The 17703-nt window shown below is 44.0% G+C and overlaps 1 protein-coding gene across 1 annotated transcript in view; it reads left to right on the top strand.

The window, feature by feature from the left end:
- Positions 1-7361: 7361 nt before the first annotated feature.
- The window catches only part of MEMO1 (mediator of cell motility 1), a 48130-nt gene continuing 37788 nt past the window's right edge, over positions 7362-17703 (top strand). The window contains exon 1 of the mRNA XM_077813504.1: positions 7362-7560. Coding sequence (XP_077669630.1) covers positions 7500-7560 — 61 coding nt within the window. The 5' untranslated portion in view covers positions 7362-7499. The remainder of the gene's footprint in view (positions 7561-17703) is intronic.

Here is a 17703-nt window from a genome sequence, read left to right as displayed (position 1 = left end):
GATGCTGGGGTAGGAAGTAATGGTATAGTCCAATTTCTTAAAGGATTTCTCTTTAAACTCCTCCAACTGTGATCAGTGAGAAGTCTAGCTATGTTTTACAGTACCAACCTATAATTAAGCCAAAACAATGTTAACATTTTTTCTTAGGAAACGCTAGTTTTGTCAGGGCTCTAAAATGAAATGTCATGTTTCAGAGTAGCAGCCGTGTTAGTCTGTATTCGCAAAAAGAAAAGGAGGACTTGTGGCACCTTAGAGACTAACCAATTTATTTGAGCATAAGCTCTTGTGAGCTACAGCTCACTTCATTGGTTGCATTCAGTGGAAAATACAGTAAAAATGAAATGTGTATTTGTTTTGTTTTTTAAATGTATAGTAAATCTTAATCGAGGGATTTTACAAATAAGCGTGAAAAACAGATGCCACTCCAGGAAACCTACACTAATTAAAATTGGGGAAAAAAATCAAAGGAGCTACAAGTTAGAAAAATCATTAACAGCGGGAAACCAGAGGATTGGTCAAAAATTTTTAAAAAGCAGTACTTCTGAAGAAGCATTTCAGCCCAGATCTACATAGCCTGAAGACATCTCTCTGTTGACTCTTGACCAATCCATCTTATCAGAATGCTTGATTAACCTAAGACTACAACTTGAATATGGCAAACAAAGCAGGTGAACCACCCCAGCTACAGTATGCCTTTCCAGTAACACTGGAAGAATTTGAGGCAATGCATGGTGCTTTGAGGTCTGTAGTACATGAGATGGGCCTGGGCTTAGCAGTATTTGCTTCCCTGAAGACCATTATTTTTTTTTGCTTCTAAAGTGACAGTGGAAAGAAAGGATTTCCTACCAAAAGCAATTCTTAAAAGCCATATCACACCCCTCTACTTTGATTGCACTTAACATCAACTCTACCAGGGCCACTTTAAGAATAGTCCAGAGCTGAGTGAATAATTGTGAGGGTTTTGTTATTGTTCAGCGACCGAACCAAAACAATTTTTTGCTTTGAGCCCAAGTGGAATTTTGTTTTCTCACAGAAAAAAAATGGTTTCAGAGTAGCAGCCATGTTAATCTGTATTCGCAAAAAGAACAGGAGTACTTGTGGCACCATAGAGACTAACAAATTTATTTGAGCATAAGCTTTCATGGACTACAGCCCACTTCATCGGATGCATAGACTGTTAATCTAGTGAAACATTTTGAATGTTGACAGACTGGTTACTTTTGACACTTGTTTTTGTGTGTGTGGTTTTTTTGTTTGCCCAAAACTATTTGCCAAATTCTACCTGTAGTTATGAATAACTTTGCACTGAAAAACTGCATTTTGGGGGTAAATTTACTATTTGCTGAAAAAAATGCATCCAGCTCTAGTCCAGACACAGTAACCAGAGTTCTTAGAAATGTAAAGATGCAGCACACAGAAAATGAAGGCATATGTTATAGATACATACTTCACACACCTCCCCTGTATTTTGTTTTAATTAAGAGATGGAGCATCTCAAATTATAAGGAGACTAGTTTCTTAGGAGAGAGGTTAGGAGCAGTTTAAAATTGGTTTAATGTGGAAAGCTAGCTTCAATTGTAACTATGGAGTTTCTTCTACTGCTTCTAATATGTGATATCAGCTCTCACCATTGTATGCCAATAGTAGGAAGAGTACCAATAGTTTGAAACAAACATGCTGCTTCTTCAACAGACTATCTTTGACTTTCAAAGTTAAACCTACATTATATTTTTTCCTTTCCATTTCAGACAGTTAAAGACTGTTAATACAACTGGAATAAATATTTTTAAAGGGTCAGTGAGTCTAGCTCCAAACTATTTTGCATATAGACATTCTCTATGGTTCATGTTTTCTCTTTTATGGTATGCATTGTCTTTGCTTGTGTGTTTTATGCCCCAAATAAATAGTGAGTCTGGAAACTTTTGGTTTTAAACACCAACATTTGTAACCTTTGCCAAACTTCTTTAAGTTTCTTATGAATCACTGCCCTTTACTAAGGTTGTCATCCAAAAAACAAGACATGATTTTGTAAGCCCTGCAACACACGATCTACTATTCTCTAAAATACTGTAGATTCACTCACTGACGACTGCGTATTGTAACCTTGCATATCTGACCAATCCTTTAAACATTCACAGTTGAAGTCTTGTAAGCTTCACGCAGCCCACCCGTTAAGCAAGTAAGCACGCACTTCTACACTTAACTTTGACTGCAACGAGATTACATACAGCTTGTAAAGCTAAGCATGTGTGTAAGTCTTGGTAGGGGTGGTACATAAGCCTTGATACTTCAGAACTGGAACTTCCAGTTCCTGCAGTGCTCTGGCTCAACTACTGCTCCGCATCATTGTAGTTTTCAATATACAGTTAGCCACCCATGCACATGTAGCACAGCTTCTGTTAGCTACTTGTTCTGGTAATATGGCAAGAAAATCCATATAATCTTCAGCACCTGATTTTCAAATTGATGTTAGTCAAATCAGAAATAGTGTTCACCAAGATACTCAACTGAGGGCTATTTTTAATACAAAAATCTTTCTATCTGCAGCCATTTTAACTGTTGAGCTGTTATTTACAAGATTTTTTAAAATAGACAAATGCTTTTTTTTGCAGGTATGTTTTGAGGAAAACCCACTTCAGCCTCTGTAAATAGGTGAGTGAAAAGTAATCCCTTTCAGGCAGAGCCCAAGCCTGCAAAGTTTCAGCCCAGAAGGAAAAATGTCAGCAATCTATGGAGCAATTGAAACCAGTGGGCTAAAGTAGAAACACATGCACCCTGTAGGTCTCTGCTATGCTTGTTAGAATATACTTATCTCTTAGTTCTGATCATTGCATTTAATTATATAACAAGTTATTTTCAGCCAAGCCTTTGTTTGTGTGTGTTCTCCTGTTACAGCATTTCACACAATCTGAAGTCACTTTGAAATGCCTGTCCTATACAACAGGACAGTGTGATAAGTCAATTGCTGCAGTAACAGGTTACAGAAATGAGAGAAAAAAGAAAAGGAGTCCTTGTGGCACCTTAGAGACTAACCAAGGTGCCACAAGGACTCCTTTTCTTTTTGCGAATACAGACTAACACGGCTGTTACTTTGAAACCTGTCAGAAATGAGAGAGGAAGTCAGCAGAGCCTCTGCTAATCTTCACTGCAGAATTAAGGCTTCCTTTAACTGGGGTTCAAATGTACCCAGGGTCCCATAAACAGAAGAATCAAGTTTCCAGCAGTTCTGAATCAACGGTGGCTAAGGAGTTAAGGAATCCATTTATCCAGATGCTTATGCGGGTGTCTTGCATCCCCTTTCCTGCTGGGATTTTCTCTCTTCTCTAGAAAAAAGAAAAGGAGTACTTGTGGCACCTTAGCTCACAAAAGCTTATGCTCAAATAAATTGGTTAGTCTCTAAGGTGCCACAAGTACTGCTTTTCTTTTTGCGAATACAGGCTAACATGGCTGCTATTCTGAAACCTGTCTCTATTCTAGGACATCCTGTGTCTGCTTGGCAATTCACCTTAATAAACCAGTAAGTTTCCTGAGAGGAGTGTTAACAAGCCTAATAACTGGCAGCAGTCAGGCTTCTACGTGCTTAAAAGACAAGATTATAATAAGCCTTTAGCTAGTCAGGCTGTTTGGGGTTTATTTTGCCAATCATGTGTAGGCTGAAGTGTTGCAGGCATCATCCTCTATGACCCCCCATCCCTCTGTACTACTAAGGTACATATGAAATTATAGTCTTTTCCACTATATTCTGATTTAGACAGCAATGAGTGGGTGTGGTGGGTGACTTTCTTTTAACAGCAGAAGACTATTAGAAACAGCAGATTCCCTGTAGACTGTGAATGGCAGTTTGAAATGGACAGCTGCAAAGGAGAGAGAGAGAGCTGAGACAACAGCCACAGCGGTGAGCTGCTCCCTGGGGAGGGGAGAGACTGGGAGCAGGCAGTGATGAAAAGGTGACAGAAAACAGGGTAATGTGTGAGAAGAGCTGTGTCAGAGAAGAGAAAATTGAGAAAAATATGAGGAAGTAAAGGAAAAAGCAGTAGAACCAGAGAGTGTGGTTGCAAAAAAAAAAAAAAAAAAAGACAGATATCCATCTGGCTGGACAAGTCTTTCTTTGTATTTTTCTTTGTGTTCATGGTGGGTTACATCAAGGCTGTTGCTACAGGGAGACAGTAGGGCTTGCTTCACAGCCTCCTTGGATGACTGGGCCAAGTGCTCAGCACAGGGCAAGATGATCCTGTGCCTCTGTATTCCCAGCACTGTGTGGGCCTGTGTTATTGTGCTTCCTCTGAAGAACAACTGCGTGCTTCTTTGGTTCTGCCCCAGGTCTTATTTCACTGCAACACTAGTGGGGGGAACCAGTTACCTGCCCTGGCTTACACTATCTAGAGAGCTAATGGTTTGAATCTTTGTAAAGGCAGAGACCCCCTGAAGAGAAGCATAAGGTGGTAAAATACACCCTGCAATTGAAAGTGAAAAATTCCTAGAAAGTAAAGCAAAGGAGGGAGAGACCCCATTGGTAAGGAAAGAGGGAAAATGGATTGTGAAACATTCCTAGGGTGAGGAGAGAAAGGCAAGGAGAGGTGAGAAGCTCACTTGGAAAGAGTTGAGGGAAAGTTTAGCACGGACAAGTTGCACTGCCTTTAATACAAGCTAAGCTGCTTAAGAGCTTTGACCTGCTAAAATAGAGCTAAAAGTGTTCTTGTGCTGGGTTTAGCTAGCACGTTAGCTAAACCTGACCTAAAATTGCCCATTTTTCCTAGTTTAGACAAAGCCAGATAGGTGGGAAAAGGAAAGACTGTAGGAGAGAAGGGGCCTGTATAGAAGGGGCGGGAGAGGAAAGAGAAGAGGCATGACGAATAGCACTTAGGCGATGGACTATTAAAATGGAAAGACTGAGGAAAAAAAGACAAGCAGACAGAGAGAAAGCAATCCTTGAGCTCAGAAAGGAAATAAAAGAGAATAGAGAAGGGAAAGTGTGGTTTACCGCTCTTAAACCCACCCCACCCACCCCCCAAAAAATTGGTGTCTAAATGTGACAACCATTTTACATCCACAGCAGGGATTATATGATTTTGTGGACTGAATGTTCCTGGGAAAGCCAGTGGTGAGATGGATATAGGAGTGCAATGTTCTAATGTCTAAGGAAGGGAAATAACCTGCTTTGTTTTACTCTATTGATTCTGGCTTTTAGAGGGTGTTTTTGCATGTTTGGAAATATACAAGGGCATTTGGATCTCTGGCATTCGTGCATGCTTATTTAATGTGCCACACTGGTAAACTATTTTTACAAAGAAGTCCTGAAGACTTCTAGGAAGGTTTCTATATTGGTTTCCATTTTTTTTAAAATAGGTGTGGAAATCTTTTAATTTAAATAGTAGAAAAATGGCACTGGATATTTCAAAACTTTTTGGGAGAAGTTACAGTCTCTAGATCCCCCTAACTTTTTTTGAACTACTAACAATCTCCTAAATTTTGCTTTACTGGTTATGGGCTGGAAGTTTATGACAGTTTTGAATTGCTGTCTGACCTGACTTTTCTTGTTTGTATAGCAGCATGATAATTGTTCCTCACCATTGAGTAAAACTTTATCCCCATAGTTGGTTCTGTTGAGAGGTTAATTAGTTCAGAAGTTGGTACTCCTAGTACTGACCTAGCTATGGAATGTGGTTTGGGAATTTTGGGATACAGCTATAACTGCAGTGTGCCAGCATAGGGGGTAATTATATATTGAAGTAGTCATCATCATGATTCTTCAAGATATTTATTACAAAATAAACCTCTCAATACACTGTATGTAGTGATAAGCTAATATTCATTTAAAACTATGGTGAGAGACAGAGAAGTGGAGGTCATGCAAGGGTTCAACGTCTTCTGAGGTACCCAGCACGAATAAGAGGAATTGATATAGCGTCTTAACATAACTATCTACTAAGTGCTGACTGAAGGGCCAAATTCAGAGCTCAGTGACACATTCACACGTGAAAATACGGTGTTTGTAAATGGAAGCCTACAGCATGCACTAGTGGATGTGTGCTTGCAAGGCTTACTGTAAGCCCCCCTTCTGCCACACTCTTGAGAAATCAGCCTATGTTTAACAGCTAGTCTGGGGGCAGATGGGAAAAGTGTGTGTGTGTGAGATTACAAAGCAAAACCCCAGTATCTCTCTCTCCCCATCCGTTGCACATTGCTAGTTAATCCAGGGGTAAATCCCTTGGGCCCGGGCTGTGGTGTTTGCAGGGTACCCAATGCCACAGGGCTCTAAGCCCTAGGGAAGGCATCTGTACTAGAACAAAAAGAAAAGGAGGACTTGTGGCACCTTAGAGACTAACCAATTTATTTGAGCATAAGCTTCCGATGAAGTGAGCTGTAGCTCACAAAAGCTTATGCTCAAATAAACTGGTTAGTCTCTAAGGTGCCACAAGTACTCCTTTTCTTAGAGACTAACAAATTATTTGAGCATAAGCTTTCGTGAGCTACAGCTCACTTCATCGGATGTAACTCACCAAAGCTTATACTCTAATAAATTTATTAGTCTCTAAGGTGCCACAAGTCCTCCTTTTCTTTTTGCGAATACAGACTAACACGGCTGCTACTCTGAAACCTCTCCTAGAACAGTATCCTAACTGGACCTCTGCTCGTGCCATTCCAGGCCCCAACCCGCTAGGCCCCCAGGGCTGATGGCTACAACAGCCCCGCTGGCTGAAAGGCGGGCCAGGGGGAGCGCTGTCCCCGTGGCCCGCACTGGGGCTGGCCTGGGTAAGGCAGCGCGCGCACGGGCCCCGCCGGCCGCCACCAGGCCCCCACGGGCTTAGCCCGGCAGCTCCGCAGTCCCCGCCGGGGCCTCGCTCCCCAGGGGCCCGCCCAGCCTCCCCACGCTACCCTGTCCTCTTCTGCCCTGCCACCACAGAGACACCAACTCGCCAATCAGCGAGGCCAGAAGCCATCGCCCCGGCAACCCTGGTGACCAATCCACACTGGCTCTCCGCCTCTGGTCCTTTCCCCGCCCCGTCCCCCATCGTTCCCCTCCCCTCTAGCGGCGCTGTCCAATCACAGGCCGCGATCGGTCCTGTGGGGCGGGGGAAGACGGGGGGAGGAGCAAGGGCGTCCAATCGCTGCCGGGCTTTTGCTTTCGTCACCCAATGGGGAGCCGCTTTGCCCGCTTCTGTGCAATCCGCATTCCACGGGAGTCGCACAGGGCCAAACCCGGCAGCCGCGGCCTCCTCCTCGCCTCCTCCCCCCCTCGCCTAGTAGCCGGCGGTTGCCTCGGGCTTTGTCCCAGGCCGGCTCCCCTTCCCCGCCCGGGTTCGTGTCGGGGGCCGAGTCGCCTTTTCCTGCCTCTCGCAGCGCTTCTCCCCGAGCCGCCCGGTCCGCGGCGCCGCCCCGCCCCCCCTCTCGGGGGCTCGGGCTCTGCCGGGGGAGGAGGGGGATTAGCGCTGCCGCCGCGGCTGGGCCCGTCTCCTGCCCCCTCCCCCCCGAACACCATAGGCGGCTCAGGCACCAAGATGTCCAACCGAGTGCTCTGCCGGGAGGCCAGCCACGCCGGCAGCTGGTACACAGCCTCAGGTAGCGGGGCCGGCCGGGCGCAGCCCCGGCCACCGGGGGCGGGGGGCAGGAGGGCAGGAGGTTGGGGGGCGGGCTGGTTACCGCCCCAGTGGTGCCCCTCGGGTGTGTGTGTGGGGGGGCCGCAGCAGGGTGTCACAGCCGCGGGGCCGAGGCAGCTGCGAGCGGACGCTCCGAGGGGCCTGGCCGGTCCCGGCAGGGGTGTGCAGTGTGGTCCCGGCAGCTGCGGCGCTGGCGGGTGTCGGGCTCCGCGGCCCTTTCCCAGCCCCAGGCTGGTCTGGGGGGCCCGGCTGGAGCCAGAGGCTGAGTCAGCGCTTTCCACCCCGGAGGGGCCTCCGGTGCTGATTCTGGGAGCCGCGGCGCGGAGGGGGCCGTGCAGGGCACATGGCGCTGGCTCCCGTCCACACGCTAGCAAAGGCAGTGCCCTCCCAGGCAACGGGCTCGCCCCTGCCCGTCGCGCACAAGCTCCGGAGCCCGCGGGCTGCACGTGCAGTCCCCTTCCCTCATGTAAAACCGTGCAGCAAATCCCCGAGTGCGCCTGCAGAGCAAACTGGCTAGTGAAATAGAACTGGAAGGGCTCATTGTGCCACTAACTGGCTGACCCGAGCTGCCCGTGTCCCAGGCACGGCCGTACCCGAAGCATCGAGGCGGACAGCGGAGTGTGGTATGACTAGGAAAGGAGAAATGTAAATTGATGGTAGGAACGTAGGAATTGCTGTATCAGGCTCAAACCAGTGGTCTAGGATCGCATAATACCTCCGGTGGTATCGGAGGATGCTGGGTACCTTGTGGGTGTGAGAAACTGTAGTGGACAATTATGGAATAACTAGTCATAAGGGAGTTTTGCGAAATAACTTTCTAATGTTGAGATATGTTAGAACATGTAATGATGAAAGCCCCCATTTAAATTTAGGTAAGGTGTAACCCTAATAAACATAGCTAAGATGCTCAGAATGCAGTCTGATGTGTGAACCTAAGTAGAACAGAAGGAATAAAAGAATTCATTGAAGACTAATCCTGTACTTGTTTAGATGGACTAATGATTTAATGGAGTCTCTTTCTCCTCCACTGCCTCCCTCTATAATGTGTGGTGATTGCATTGTATTACTGTATCTGAAAATAGTCTGTGGGGTAATTCATTTCAAAGAGTCAAGCAGTAGTTTGGTTTTTTTGGCCTGCAAAACACTATCTGGGATTTTACTTTGTAATGGCATATATAATTAGACATGTTATTGTAATGTATAATAAAACTGGCTTACATAGTTAGCCTTTGCATCTCTCGCATCTGAAACTCCTTGCGAAGTGGAGTGCATAAATGAATGGATATATGCATGTAGTCTTGCCTCATAAAGTGAAGTAGTCTTACACCCATTATGTTAACTGCTTAATTCTCAAAGCTGAGATGAAAATTCTTTAATGTAAGCGGACCATGAACAGTTTTTAAAAAAAACTTTTGACTTCCAATTCCATTGTTTCTCTTCTTCCATCCCATCATCTTACTGAAAATCATTATTGAGATTGATAATGTGGGAACTCACTATCACATACTATAGACTAGCTTTTATTTTTATGTTGATGCAATAATTCAAAACAAAAATGTTTTTATAGTGTTTAATATTGTAAAAACAGTACTATTATTTTTGCCCCCCCCCCACCTCCATAGTGAATTTAGTTATGTAGATGTCGCATATTGGCTAGAATCAAGGATCTTGTGGCACAATTAGCTATCATAACAGAGTTTTTCCAGCATTTAAAAAAAAAAATCTTATGGGGGGGAACCCTAGCATTTGTACTGCTGTTACTTGTTCACATATTCCATAATGCCATCAGAAATGGGCTAAAAGTACAGTGAAACTGTTCTGGTGATCCTCCTGTGTTTTTCCTATTCTTTGTGCTGGCCCTTTGGGGAAGTGGAAGATGCAGGTGCTGGGTGCACTCTATAGAGCTGGTGGGGTGAGAGAGACACTAGCATTGTCTTTTCCTGTAGTCCAAGCAGCAGTGAAGGAGTCTGTCATTGGCTATTGCACATGGCTTCTCCCTCTTAGTGATTGCAGTAAAGTGATAGATAGTGATCTGATCAGTTTCAAGCTGTGTCTGCTGGCACTTCAGGAAAGTGCTATATGTGGTGGTAAGAAACAGGTGATTGTGATTGAAGGCAGTGAAGGTTGAGCTGGACAAAGGAAGTTGTACTGATGGCCTGGTGACACATCCAACTTTAAGAACAAGTTTTGTCACATCCTTTTGGAATGTTGAGGTCTTGGATAATCCAGGAGGAGGGAAGACATACAGACAGGAAAACATAAGAAGAGGGAGAGACAGGGAGATGAAATGAGTAGCTTGACTTTAGTGGGGATATTTTGTAACTTGAGTTTTATTTCCTGGAATCGTCCATCTACTTCAGTGTAGTAGCAGTCTTTCCGCTGGGAAATTTGTAGGTGTGATCCACTCCAGGCAAAGACTTTAGATCAATTTTCCATTAAATCTAAAAAATAAAATTCTAATGCTTTACCAACTATTCTGTATAGACACCTCAAATAATACATTTATTTGAATACGAGGTTACATATTTCAACACGAGTGAGGACATTCAAAAATTGTCTTTCATGGTAACATTAACTTTCCAAGATTGCTTTTATTTAATTAGGTTACTAAATTACTAATTAGGTTACTAAACTGATATGTAATGTGGGAAGATAAGGTGATTTAAAAATCTCTCCACCCCCCCCCCCCACCCTCTTATCTTTAAACGTGGCCATGCTGCAGCTGCATGGCTGGAGCTAAACATGGTTATTGTCTGCACACAACACAGTTAGAATTTAGTAACCATGTCAGCTAAGAGAGGCCTAGGTTGACACATGACTGTCTTTCTGGACTGGTTCAGCACACACTTTTTGGGCAGATGGTACACCTCAACAAGCCCATGTAACTATTTTTGTTCAGTTTTGCTTCACCCAGTTCTCTGCAGTAGGACACCTAAGAGTGCATTAGCCTATATGCTTTTGTATGCATGTTTTCTGGGTATTGACTGAGAAGACAGTATGGGATAGCTGGCCAGAGACTTTTCTCAAGGGGAAAAAAATAGCAGAGTATTAGATGTGGAGACACAGACGCACATGTGAAGATAGAAAAGCTGATGTTTGAACTCAAACTGGACCATATTCTAACTTGTCTCAAAATCATGGTCAAAATTTGTTGTTTGGATGGGGCCTTATTGTTACTTTATTTCTTTTAGTTTTTTTGAGAAATAAAAGAAATTTGAAGGGAAAGAGCCATTGTTTGATAGCTTGATGGGATTTTAGCCTACCCCCCCCATTGTCCACACATATGCAAACCTTTAATCCAGCTTTGAATGTTCTTTGAATCTGGGCTTGCTTGTCCGGCAGGAGGTATAGATGAAAGCTCAAGTTTCACTTTAATGCGGGATTTAACCTGCCTACTTTGCAATGAGAATACAACTGAAGATTGGATTATGATAGTCCTCCAGTGCATTCCCACAGTTCTGCAGGGGCTATATTTTCTGGTCCTCTTACCTACTCACTTCCCACTCCCCTCTACACCCAGAAGTCACCTGCTGGTTTATGTACACTTTGTTGGCATTTAACTCTTCATTCAGCATGCTCCATTTCTGCAAAGTTCAGCTCATTTGAACAGCATGAGAAGATGCTGTCCCAGGGTGCTCCTAGCTGGCCAGAGGATCACATCAAGGTTCTGGTTGCTCTCTGGTGTGAGTACTGGTGTAAGTACAGTAAGGAAAACACAGTTTTGGGCGATGCAGTTGAATTAGCATCTGTGCAGGAATATTTCAAAGAGACTGGGGGAGGAGAGGAATCAGGTGGATGACAATTCAGTGTTGGAGAATTAAAAACCTCAACGATACCTGCTGCAAGGCAAAGGATACCAATTGAATGTCCCGCAATTTCTCATTCACCTGCCCCTCCTATGAGATGTTTGACCAGATGTTTGATGCTGTCATGAGTACGGAGCCTAGTGCCAGGCTTGATGGGCTTTTTGAAGTGGAATGGTCTGATATTTAGACCAGGGGCAGACGAGAACTTCGTTGCAGAAGAGCTGGAGTAGTCAGCATGGCCAGAGTGACTGGAGGATGTCCTTATGCTGGATTCCATGGACGTGTTCAAGGATGTACCCAAGGAATGGAATGTAGAGGAAGCAGAGTCAGAGGGGGAGCCACAGTCCGGTAAGAGACAGCTATCACCTTTATTATTGTTATGGGGGGAAATTGTGGTATAAGTGTAGGGTGGGGTTTGCTGACCTTTGACCAATGCAAATATTACAGAGGATATTGCATGCTATGAGGTGGAATTAGCTTCAGTTGAGGATGGAAGCTATGCTTTTTCCCTTTTCCCTCTTCCTACTCCATCCATGTGTGATCTGGGATGGGAATGGGATGGAATTTAAACATGCAACTAGTGATTTATTCTAACTATGATTTAACTGGTTGCTGATAACACGCTTATTCAACATTGGATTACAGGTTTAACAGGAATGAATACATATGTAATATGGATACTCTGCACTCTGTTTATAACACTTTTATACTGGGATTAGTACTAAAGCATTGCCTCACTGGCTGTATTAAGTGGAAATGTCCCTTGGTGATGGAGGTATCTGGCCTCCTTAGTTTGTGATATGTTGTCCAGGCCAGGGGAGATGGATTGGGGTGGGATGGAGGAATGAAGATAAAAAGGCAGATCTGTTTGTAGCAAGGCTGTGCTTCCTCCTAGTTCAGTACCTTGTTTATGTTTGCTGAAATCCGCCCCCCCCCCCCCCCAAAAAAAAATAAAAAGCTGATAATGCTTGAGAATTTTGTCAGTGAAATTCCTCGGCAGGGCAAACTTGCTATGCCTATCCCTGGAGCTTACTAGCCTTGTCCAGTCATTGACATGCTGATCAGGTACCAGGCAGTTAAATAACACCTTGGCATATATAAAGCTGATCCTCTTCCAGTCTGGGATCCCAAGTAGACCAACATCCCCCAACACTGTTGCATTGTGAAATAATGTTAGGACCATCACTAGTAACAGGCCCCTGGTAATATAGGCCTTACTATCCCCTTCCCCCCCCACAATTTTAAAAATTATTTTAATAATATAAAATACTTAAATTGCATCTGTTTACTGGTAACCTGGGATGCAGCTTTTTCTAATCATTTAAATGTCTTGTAGTTGAAATAAGGCCATACCTAGTAAATAGAAGTATTTTCTTGTGGCCTTTCTATTATGCAAATGTAAAACAGATACTTTTTCTTTCTTTCCATGGTCAAAAATATAATGCTCTTTCATTGTCTTGTTAGGATCTTTCACCTCTGCTGGGCCCAGGCTTCTTGGGGAAAGGACTCCTAAGGAAAAAGGAGGCCTGGTGCAAGAAATGGCTAATGACTTCGGATGCAGTTTAGATGTGCACCTTGAGTTCCAGAAGGCGCAGCTAGGGAGGAACAGGAAGAAGGAGGGAAACTGATCATGGATTATCTTGAGCATGATCAAAGGATGAGGGAGCAAGACTGACATCTCCAGAAGGAGCTGTTTTGAAGCTTGCTGCCATCGGGGGAGCCAGTTGCTCAGACAGGAGTGTCAGTGGACACTCGTCTGTGCTACCATGTCCTGCAACTGATGGACAACTTGGGGTTGGTGTTGGTTATTAGCCATTCCATGTACTCCTGGAATGGAAGTGTGTATGGGCAGATGTATGCTGTTCACGCAACCCTCATGCCTTGTGGGACAAGGAGACCAGGTGCACTGATGTGCAGTTCCATTATCGGTGAGATGGCGTTGATTGTGGCAGTTTACCCAGTTGTTGGCAGCTGGGCTGCCTGTAAGGTTCTTAAAGTATATTTGTACTACTGTATAATAAAGTATTTTTTCACTATTGTTGTGTGAATATTTGGGGAAACGAGGAAGAGGCTGGAACCTCTATCGAAAGATTTAGTAGGTAGCTCAAAATCCCATAAAAGTAGTAACAAATTGGTATGTGTACTAAACACTAAATGGCATCACATTTCCTGTGCATCTCCCCCAGCAGTTCAAGGATGTTGCATGCAAAGCATCCCTTACTTCCCCTGTTCTCCTGGACCCATCCCTAGTCATCAGAGATGTGCTTTCTGGTTGCCTTTACTAGACCTCCAAAACAGCAGTCTGTTGAGCCCATTCCCAGTGAGAGCTCTCTTGTCCTCACAAATGTTATGTAGTGCACAGCACACTCCCAATAATATGAATGGCATTGGGCATGCTGGCATTCAAACAGATTTATGGTTTATGCGATCTTGCCTTCAGTTGGCCAAATGCACATTCTGCCTCCATCCTACCACTGCTCAGTTAAACCTTCTTCTGCCCAGTACTCTTACATCAGCATATGACTTCATGAGCCAGGGCAGCAGAGGGTAGATGGACCCTCTAAAATATCAAGGGGGTTTCTGTGCCCACTGTTAACCATTTTATTTGGGTGGAATACAGTCACTTTTAGTCCAAACAGAGGTATGCCAGATCTCATGAATTCCTTGGCATTATACATCTTGCTGGTGTATCCTACATTGGTGTTCATGAACTGGCCCTTGTGATTGATCAAGATCTGCGTAATGCGCAAGTAGTATACTTTCAGGTTGATGTCTTCATGTGCTCCTTGTGTTGGGCAGCCGTGTACATGGGTGCCAGTAATAGCTCACGTTTCAGGAGCTATTAGTTCAAGAACATTAGCATTATCCACCATTGGTGGGTAAACCACAGCAATAATGGCCTGTACTGGGTATGCAAACACCACATTGGAGAACAAGGGGTTAAGGAGCAGTTCTGGAACCTGCCAGCACCCACAGACTCTGCATCAGCTAGAGGTGGAGCTTAAAAGGGGAAGCAGAGCAGCTCAGAATGGTGCAAGGGAAGAGACATCTGCTCTGAGCTCTGGATAAATAACAGCCCAGGAGCTCATGTTGCCTGTGACCTGACCGAGTCTGCAAAGGAGAGATTGGTGACTGTTTGGGAAGATCAGAAACTTTATTTTTAGTTCAATTCTTTCATTTATCCTTGGGGGGGAGGGAGGACTCAGGTAGGAAGGGCTGCAGCTATTTAGCACCCCAAGGTGCAGAACTTACCTGCTCACCATCAGAGCCTGGTGGAAAGGCTAGGCCAGGGCTCTCCTACCAACCTTTAAAGCTGGACAACAGTAAAAGACTACCTCTTAGTGGGGAATCCATCTAGGGGAGGCCCTAAATACCCAAGGGTACAGTCCCCAAGTCCCAAAGCTAAGGAGACAGCCCTGAAGCCCTTATGGACATCCAAAGCCTTTTCCATTATTGGACTTTTCTTTTTTGTATATCCCAAAAGGGGTGGTCAGGAACATGTTACCTGGCTGAAGGACTTAGCTGCAAAAGAAGGGATCAACTCCATAGGATGGAGTTATAGAGAAAAGGGGAGATGTCAGGGAGGAGGGACCATACTGCTGCCTGACCAAAAGGTTGCACTGCTGGTAATGGTCACCTTTCACATGGTCTCAGACACATCCACTGGCTCTGCCCCAACAGTTGACTTGCCAAGGCAAAACTAGTTAGCCACAGACCTGTAGTAGTCTAGGGTAGTAAACTTCCAGAAGGCCATAACAACCCACTTCTGGACTGGTGTGGCCTCCCTCATTTGAAGGTCAGGCAAGCTCTTTACGTGGCTCTGTGAAGGTGGCCTTTCTTGGGCAAAAGTTCTAAAGCCACTGCTGTTCATCCTAGGAACACATAATTATGTAGTCTTGCCACTCTGTGCTTGTGGTCCTGTAACAGGCCACTGGTCAGCTTAAGAGGAATCCACAACAATCACAACCAGCATCATCTGTCTCCTGTGCCATGAACCCAGCATGCATGATCTTCTGGCTGAGACTTTTTGTTGCCTTCTTAGAGTTGCAGGTTGCTGCCATAATGCCCTGTGCTATGTTTCATACCCTCTATCTGCGTCGTCCTGCATTAACAGAGCAGCCAAAAGCAGAAATAACATATTGTGCTGTGTTGCAACCAGGCCTTTCCAGTATTGGAAGAGAGAGAAGTGAGCATGCACACCCAGAAGTACTTTTAGTTTGATATGTTGGCAGACTAAGAATGCTTCTGCACAGGAGCTCAAAAGACAGACAAGTTGTTCCACAATGCACCATAAAACAGTTCCTAAAGTAACTCAGTTTAGTGAGGTGCTAAGAAACCTGAGATGTGCCCCTAGAAATCAAAGCACCTTCCCCTGGTTGCTGTAGCTCCACTGTGGATGTGTCTACAGGAGTCTGATGTAAGTGTGGCTAGGGTGGATTTGATTTAAATCACTAGTCAGGAAGGTGCATCCGATGAAGTGAGCTATAGCTCATAAAAGCTTATGCTCAAATAAATTTGTTAGTCTCTAAGGTGCCACAAGTCCTCCTTTTTCTTTTAGTCAGGAAGACTTGATTTAAACATGGTTTTCTACATAGAAGTGCATTCTTGTTGGTTTTTATAACCTTAATACATACTCTTCACAACTCAAAGATAGATGTAGGTTTCATTTTTAGAAGGTATACACTATACATTTTTAAACAGTGATGTATTTTGAAAACTTTTCAGATTAGTTTTACAGCTATATCAGAAAATGAATGATTGTTTGGTTATTTCATTTACCAAAGGTAATTGAAGCAGATATTTATAAAGTCATTGGGAGGTGAACTATCTCCAATTCAACAGGTTAATCATTAATATTTGGAGGGTTTTCTTGTTACTCTGTATTAGAGGGAGAACATCACCAGGCAGACATTTACATTGTTTTATTTAACTAAAACAACGTTAAGTATTCTGGATATTTTTGTTCAACAGCAACCATATAATATTTTAACAAAACAAGCATATGTCCCTCGCGTCTCACATTTATCTCCAGACTTCTTCTCCTTGTCCAAATATATTCCACTCCAAACAATCTTCTTTTCATTGAACTTTTTGTAACTTTTCACTTTTAGAGAGACGTAAGGGATTAACTGTGTACACAAATTTGCAGAGGGACAATACAGTTGAGGTCTGTTATTTCTCACCTCTATATATTTATTTATTTTAAAACATTTTTGCTTTTAACAAGCATGTTACCTCTGGAGACACAAATCCACAGTTTGAGAACTGCAAAACTAAGCATCTCTGATGGTATCTTCTAGACCAGGGATCGGCAACCTTTGGCACGCGGCCCATCAGGGAAATCCGCTGTCAGTCCAGGACAGCTTTTTTACCTGCAGCGTCCGCAGGTTTTGCTGATCGCAGCTCCCACTGGCCGTGGTTTGCCATTCCAGGCCAGGTGGGCTGTGGGAAGCGGTGGGCAGCACATCCCTTGGCCCGTGCCACTTCCCGCAGCCCCCATTGGCCTGGAACGGTGAACCACAACCAGTGGGAGCTGCGATTGGCTGAACCTATGGATGCTGCAGGTGAGCAAACCGTCCCAGCCCGCCAGTGGATTTCCCTGACAGGCTGCTTGACAAAGGTTGCTGATCCCTGTTCTAGACTGAGCACTGAGTCCCATTGGGTAGATAGAAAGATTAACCTAAACTGTATATAAGCCTGTGGAACTGCATAAGATTGGGTCACTAATCCATGAACTATTGGAACTCATCTACAAAACTTTTCTTAAACATTACATAAATATATTGTCTCATACTATAGAATCAGAATTTATAATCCCTATTCCATGATGAGATATCTTTGAGCTATAATGTATCTTAATTAAAACTATCTTTAGATAGGTTTTTTCCTCAAAAAGTATTTTATCAAAAAAAAATCCGATTTAAATAAAAAAAATCCATTTTTTAATTTTTTTTTTTTAAATCATTGATTTTTATCCACCCTGAGTGTGGCTCTGCAGGGTGGATGCTTGTAGGCAGGCTTGGCTAACGGGTCATGGACCCTATCGAACTCTCCAGTGAAAACATTATCAGAGAGGTAAACTTTGTGCTTGTTCTTGCAGCTCTTATTTATAATATCAGTGAACAGTCCCACTAAAGTCACTAGGATTACCTGAGTATGGACTAATCCTGTGGTTAAGGGTTGCAGTGTTTTTGGTCCTTTGTTTTCATTCTTTGTACACTTCTGATGTTTATATTTCAATAAGACTCAATCTGTCTTCTGCAAACTTGGCCAGCTGCAGCCTTCGAGTCTCTTCAACT

Source organism: Eretmochelys imbricata, chromosome 3 (assembly GCF_965152235.1).
Source record: "Eretmochelys imbricata isolate rEreImb1 chromosome 3, rEreImb1.hap1, whole genome shotgun sequence".
Classification (NCBI taxonomy): domain Eukaryota; kingdom Metazoa; phylum Chordata; order Testudines; family Cheloniidae; genus Eretmochelys; species Eretmochelys imbricata.
This window is presented reverse-complemented; position numbering and strand designations above follow the sequence as displayed.